General features: G+C 33.4%; 2 protein-coding genes across 2 annotated transcripts; both read right to left on the bottom strand.

The window, feature by feature from the left end:
• Positions 1 to 623: 623 nt before the first annotated feature.
• On the bottom strand, positions 624 to 1204 carry TRIADDRAFT_55948 (uncharacterized protein; the record flags this gene model as incomplete). Its single annotated transcript, XM_002111640.1, has 2 exons — positions 624 to 806; positions 971 to 1204. The coding sequence occupies 2 exons, from the start codon at positions 1202 to 1204 to the stop codon at positions 624 to 626; spliced, it is 417 nt and encodes a 138-aa protein (XP_002111676.1).
• A 5773-nt stretch (positions 1205 to 6977) lies between these two features.
• Positions 6978 to 7543, bottom strand: TRIADDRAFT_55947 (uncharacterized protein; the record flags this gene model as incomplete). The annotated part of the gene is made up of 2 exons (XM_002111639.1): positions 6978 to 7142; positions 7307 to 7543. 2 exons carry the CDS (start codon positions 7541 to 7543, stop codon positions 6978 to 6980), a joined length of 402 nt encoding a protein of 133 aa, XP_002111675.1.
• Between the last annotated feature and the right edge of the window lie 114 nt (positions 7544 to 7657).

Raw genomic sequence — 7657 nt, 5'->3', positions numbered from 1 at the left:
AGCTACTTTATTTGCATTGAATCAAATTTTAAAGTTACTTCCGATGTTATTGCTGTCGTCTCAACGTAAGGGAACTAACTGGTCTACTTGCATTGAATCAAATCTTAGGTTACTCGATTGTGTACTTGTAGTAACAGTATACGATTTTTGGTTATGCATCACTGGAAATCTCGAAAAGAGATTGAAGCCAAGGTAAGCAGTTATCTTATATATATATTTTTTTATTTGTAAAGTAAACTGATTGCGTTTATATTTCGATAGATTATGATTGAAAAGAAAAAATAAGCGTGCTTAGCCGTTTTACATGCCGTCTATTTAGAATGATTTGATGAAAAAATTCTACAGTGTACTGTCGTCTGGTGATTGGTATTTTGGCCTGTTACTTACATCAAAAATTGATTGCAATGGTAATTTATACCAAATAGATGTTTTCAATTAGAGTTTTATTACTGTTGTAAAAATAGTTGCCAATCAAGGATAATGACAATTTACATCAAGTTTAAAAATAATGCTACTCTCTGTTCTGCTACATTTTATATTGTAATTTCTACGAATCACTATTGTGTCTATCTTCAGCCACTAAAGTTTACAAGTTGTCTTATCCTTTCTATTGAAGAAGTTGCTTAGTTTTCGGCACTCTTTCCGAATCGGCGGCGGCGGTAGTAGAAGCGACGGCGGTAATAGAAGCGACGGCGGTACCAGTAGCGACGACGGTAGTAGAAGCGACGACGGTAGAAGAAGCGACGACGGTAGACGAAGCGACGACGGTAGACGAAGCGACGACGACGACGGCGACGGCGTCTCCACTGTTAAAATGATGATATTTCGAAGTGAGAAATTTAAGAAGCACCTTATTTTAAGTTTACTAGAGTATACTATTGACATTATTTATCATCTAGTAGTCATTAACAGAATAGTCTTCATAAGGTACAACATTGAAGACAAAATAAAGAGTTTATCAATAACTTACGAAGGCTGCTTTAGCTTCTTCAGGTACTTCTTCTTCTTCATCTGCTTCTCTATCTTGTAATTCATTCTCAGGAGATTCGATCTCGTCTTCTTCTTTTTCAGCTACCTCGCCCTCTTCATTTTCTGCTGGGGCTTGATCTTTAACTTCTTCGATAGTTGTAGGTTGTTCTTCCTCGGCACGTACAGCGACGGCCAAGAAGAGAAGTGAGGCAAGTAAGACCAACGTGAACTTCATGTTGTCAGTTTCTACATATATATATATATATATATATATATTGAATGAAAACAGTTTAATTTGTTAGAATTGTTGTAATTTCTTCTATGCTGGCAGATTGAGCTATGAAAATAAGAATTCGATATAAAGCTGAAATAGTTTCCTTACCGTATCAAGACAGTTTCTCTATACACCTTGCGTGTGCAATGAGTTCTAAGGAAATGTGAGAATGTTAGACCTTTATATACACTCGTGCAGATAATAAATACTGAAGAAGGAGGATCTTAAATTGAATACGCAAAATGGGAAACTCGAATTAATTTCCAGTAGTTGTGCAGCAAGAGCTTGATGTCTTTTGTTATTTTGGGATAATAGAGGCGACAAAGAATTTAAATTTACATTATTTAATTATTACTTACTGGCTAACCATGACTTCAACATCTACGAGTAGTATATAAAATTATCTGTAGAAGATGTTACCAAATTTTGGAAAGCAATATTCCCGTATAGCGATTTGAATTGGTCAGTTTAAAATCTTGTTATATTCTATACAGTTAATATACCATTTTCAACACTGTAACTTATATTTAATCTATTTTATTCATATAGGTACAGAAACAGTAAAATTACATAGAAGTAGGTTATTTTCGATACGTAATCGTATGCAGTGTAATAGTATTTGTGGGTGAAAAGACACAATAGAGATGGTTTTCTTTTATTTATCCGATGATTGCACAGTTTTTCATTGGCAATGTTGCGTTTCTAACATCTGAACCATTTGGACTAGAGGAATAAATAACTTGTTGCTATGTTCGTTTAGAAGACTGTTAAGTAGTAGATATAATAAGTATATTTACAATGCTACCGTACTGTACGTGAATTGTTCTTCTAATAACTATGGATGCTAATGAACATGCTACATTAGCATTATTAATAGTAGCGCTAGATAATAAGATATAAGTAGATAAAGGATGGGGAAATGCTAATAACAATTGTATATTTATTAAACCATTGGCGGTTGATTACATGATTTCCTCATTGTGAATTCACTAGAATTTGTTATGGATGTTATTATTCTTTAACAATAGAAGATTGCTTACTCCATATTGTTATGTAGCTATTAACAAGCTGAATAAAAAATAAAGATTGGCCACTTAAGGCATCATTCCTTGCGAAGTTCTACTTGTCTGATTAATTCAATGAATATCTACAATAGTTGTCCCAGACTAGCATACTCTCATAATTAATAAATCTTTTTGAAGATTTTTATTATCGAGACTTTCACAATAGGAGATAGTCAGACGGAAGAGGCTGGAATTTTATTGGCTGTGAATAAATGATCTAAATTCATAAAAGTCAAGAATGTCTGAATAATTGTAATTTATGAAGGAACTGAAAGAAATCAAGGTCGCTACGCTATTATGATATTCAAAGAGTAGTTGTTACTATTTTTATTTTTAAAGATTAAATGTCACTCCAAGCATCATTTCATTTACAGAATTGTTGGGCATTTATTTGCAGATAGGTAAGAGATATATCTATAGATATTTACACAGTCAATCACTTGTACATTGCTGCCAGGTTATCTTATTATGAAAATTGATTTTAAAGAATCACGATTTCTACTTCACAGAATATTTTGTAGGCCTGGCAGAAATGAAATAGGGATGTTACTATCGTTAATGGTAAACATCAGTTGTTATTGTCAAGGGCGACGGGATACAACAGTCGAATTGGCTAGGAAATTAGTTATTTTATGGATTATTATCTAGTGATTCTTGTTTCAGTCATGGACAATGAAAGAATAAATGCTAGTACCGCAAATATTGTTAAAGGCATAGCATATTATGTGCCTCAAGAATTATAAGTATCTGGTAACCAGGGGTTATAGGCTCGATTATTACTATATAAAATGACGGGAAGGAAGTAGTAGTGAGAGAAACTTTTCAAATCTTCATTAGCCAAGTGAGAGTGGAGGTTGTATAGTATAGTTGATACGATGCTGCTAGTAAACTGGTCTCTATTTCGATTCTCGCATTTGCGAAGGAAAGCACGATAAAAGGATAAGGACAATGTTGTTCTCTCTAAATGATAAGCTACGGTATAATACAAGCTTGTAAGATGACTTACTTAAGTTTTGAAATCTTATATGGATAGTCATATGATATTTTAAGCTGTTACATTAATATAATCTTTGCTTTAACCAAAAAAGCAAACACTTGATCATAGATATTTAGGTATAGCATAAAATGATATGATTAAATGTAAATTTGAATCAAATATTATATAACTGAAGTTCTTATGAATAATACGGAATGTTATTCACGAATATAACTCTACTAGCTACAAGTAGACAGTTTTATAAGTTACCAATACTTAATTTCTTACGACACCAAATTCAAGTGTCATTATCGTCCAGCATCAGTATATTTGATGGAATGGAAATGATATTGTGATTATTAGCTCATTAAAGATTCGAAGAGTTAGACTAACTGAAGTCTATCTGACGTAAATTAAGCTTTCAACACTGTTAGTTAGACCTACAGTATAAGCTAAATATTGTTGTACATTAGGACGAATCTAATTAAAAGTGAATCTTAATCGTAATAGCTTACACCTACATCTTCCAATACCTTTAATTATTAGCAAGTAAAATACTGAATCAAATATGGTTGCACTTTTATTATGATACTTACTTACGTCGAAGTAATAGAGGCAATACAGTAGATCATAATAAATGTGCGCATAGCTCAAATGGATAAGGTACTCTTGTTAAGAAAATACAACGTTATCAACACTTAAGTATGCATTAAAGTGTTTGGTGACATGCCTTTATAATAATAATTGATGATCATAGAAGTACTTAGGTAATTCCACTCACCCACCCTTTAAACGAGCTGCGCGGGGTATTTATAATCATGCCTTTATAATAAATAATTGATGATCATAGAAGTACTTAGGTAATTCCACTCACCCACCACCTTCAAACGAGCTGCGCGGGGTATTTATACTACTATTAGATGACTTTGATTATGGGTTCATTTCAATAGGTCAATATAAGATTCTTACAGTACTTTTTACCTCAAGATTTCTTCATATAATACGAATAGCTCTAACATAGCAATTCCTGCAGAGTACTGATTTTTAAAATAGTATTCGTTATATCGCTAAGGGTGGCCACTGGACCTTTCAGTTTTGATTTGATGTAATACTCTGATGAAAATTGAATAAACATAGAATCTTTATAGAGTTTTCTACACAACGGTTTTTATCGACAGAGCAAGCTTTGCTTGCATATGCAAGCGATCCTTAGACACGTTACAAAGATTGGCATAGAATTGACTACAGTACTAAGGACATTGTACAGTACCTGCTAATCTTAACTTGGTATGTCCATCACCGTACATTGGTTATCATAATGTACACTTTGGACCATTAACTAATCTTAATATAGCATAGTCCATTACTTATCATGCTGTGCTTCGTACCATGAACTAATCTTAAATATCTTACAGTACCTACTAATGTTAACTTGGCATGTCCATCACCGTACATTAGTTATCATACTGTGCTTTGTACCGTGAACAAATGTTAATATAGCATTAACGTATATTTTGACAGTTTCGCTTACCAACCTTAAGTAACTTTCGTATTACAGTAGTATGTTTACCGAATAAGGATGGTTACAATATATACAGTATTAATGCTATGTTAACGAAAACGGAATTCGTATTGAAATGAATGATCTGTAGGGTTTATGTAAATATTATTGAGAAGGTATAAGTGATTGATACACATCAGTAGGTACTATTAGTTCTATTGCTCTCATGCAATTCGTAGTCTTACCCTACTGTAGTTCCCCTGTCCCGGTTATTTCTGATTGCTATATGTCGAGTGGTAATACTATCTGTTCATTGTTAACAAACGGGTACATTATCGTAAACCGTCAGCAAAGCGACGGGAGTTTGTATTAGTGATATCCTATGCAGCCGTAATAACCTTTCAGTAACGATACTTTATTCTGCATACACTATTAGATCTTATTATAAGAGAGATTGATCTTGTAATGAGGTTTGAAATCTCTCTATAGTCGCCTTGTTTATTAATTGATACTTGTAAACTTGCAATTAGCCATTAGATTTAATTAAGGTGCGATAAGATGAAGTATATTGTAAGCACATACTGTGACAACCATTGCGAAGTCTATCTCTTAGGTGTGAATATAGTACAGTATTTGCAGTTATTGTTCACTATCCGTAAGACTACATCCTAAAGCTACGGAAGTTTAGATGTTTGAAATGATTAAAAGCCTATGAGAATCGTGCACGTATCATATCATTTATACGATTACTTAATATTTAATTTGAGATCGCCTGCTTTAGTTTAAGTCCACTAATATCGATAATATAGTATAGATTGTAAAAGAATTACAACAGCTTTTACCATATCTTGTCACCGTTGACTCTGTAATAATATTACATGGATGATGCACAGCGCGATAATAATTATGGTATACGGATTTACAACTTTACTGTCATCATTTTCCTCTTCGAAAGATAGTAATATATCATTAATAAATTTGAACATCGTACTCAAGCTCTACTGAACTCTTCTATTATCTTTGCTGTTCAGGAAATGTAATAATTGTACCTAGTTATTAGTAGTTATGTGCTTTGGTAGTATATCGATAATACCTAGTGTAACACTATTTGACTCAGAATATTCTTTTACACATCTGATGTGTAGTTTAAGTGTGTATCTACGCAGCTAAATCGCATCTAAAAGAAAGACTAGTACGTAATTCAAATCCTTTACAGTTTATATGTATATGGTACTCTGTGTTGCATAAGCCTTAGCTAAGAGTTAAGGGTTAAGGTGAAGGTATGGATATTTACAAAAGTGGATTTAAAAGGTATGAGATAGAACGTAATGTGTGTTTTACCCTGATAGATGGAAAATCAAGTTTTTGAGGTGTTAAAGTAATGTATTTGCCCTAAAGTATAGGAATATAGTAGGCTAATACAAGAACATGAATCGACTTTCCCAAAATTACAAGACTAAGCACCATTATCCTATTTCTCTAAATTGTTTGGACAGTTTTTCTTTTCTTTGGCGGACGTATAAATAAACAGGCCTGCATTAAAGTTACTTTCGATTTTAATATTGCTGCATCACATACAGAAACTACTTTATTTGCATTGAATCAAATTTTAAAGTTACTTCCGATATCATTACTATCGTCTCAACATAAGGGAACTGCTCTACTTGTATTGAATCAAATCTTAGGTTACTCGATTGTGTACTTGTAGTAACAGTATACGATTTTTGGTTATGCATCACTGGAAATCTCGAAAAGAGATTGTAGCTAAGGGAACTAGCTATCTTATATATTTTTATTTGTAAAGTAAACTGATTGCGTTTATATTTCGATAGATTATGATTGAAAAGGGAAAATAAGCGTATTTAGCCGATTTACATGCAGTCTATTTAGAATGATTTGATGAAAAATTCTACAGTGTACTATCGTCTGGTGATTGGTATTTTGGCCTGTTACTTACATCAACAATAGATTGCAATGGTAATTTATACCAAATAGATGTTTTCAATTAGAGTTTTATTACTGTTGTAAAAATAGTTGCCAATCAAGGATAATGACAATTTACATCAAGTTTAAAGATAATGCTATTCTCTGTTCTACTACATTTTATATTGTAATTTCTACGAATCACTATTGTGTTTATCTTCAGTCACTAAAGTTTACAAGTTGTCTTATCCTTTCTATTGAAGAAGTTGCTTAGTTTTCGGCACTCTTTCCGAATCGGCGGCGGCTGAAGGACAAGCGACGACGGTAGTAGAAGCGACGGCGGTACCAGTAGCGGCGACGGTAGAAGAAGCGACGACGGTAGAAGAAGCGACGACGGTAGTAGAAGCGACGACGACGACGGCGACGGCGTCTCCACTGTTAAAATGATGATATTTCGAAGTGAGAAATTTAAGAAGCACCTTATTTGAAGTTTACTGGAGTATACTATTGACATTATTTATCATCTAGAGGTAATTGACAGAATAGTCTTCATAAGGTACAACATTGAAGACAAAATGAAGAGTTTATCAATAACTTACGAAGGCTGCTTTAGCTTCTTCAGGTACTTCTTCTTCTTCTTCATCTGCTTCTCTATCTTGTAATTCATTCTCAGGAGATTCGATCTCGTCTTCTTCTTTTTCAGCTACCTCGCCCTCTTCATTTTCTGCTGGGGCTTGATCTTTAACTTCTTCGATAGTTGTAGGTTGTTCTTCCTCGGCACGTACAGCGACGGCCAAGAAGAGAAGTGAGGCAAGTAAGACCAACGTGAACTTCATGTTGTCAGTTTCTACATATATATATATATATATATTGAATGAAAACAGTTTAATTTGTTAGAATTGTTGTAATTTCTTCTATGCTGGCAGATTAAGCTATGAAAATAAGAATTC

The sequence above is a fragment of the Trichoplax adhaerens genome, genomic scaffold (assembly GCF_000150275.1).
Source record: "Trichoplax adhaerens TRIADscaffold_4 genomic scaffold, whole genome shotgun sequence".
Taxonomy (NCBI): domain Eukaryota; kingdom Metazoa; phylum Placozoa; class Uniplacotomia; order Trichoplacea; family Trichoplacidae; genus Trichoplax; species Trichoplax adhaerens.
Note: the sequence above shows the minus strand (reverse complement) of the source record. Positions and strands in the feature narration are given on the sequence as shown.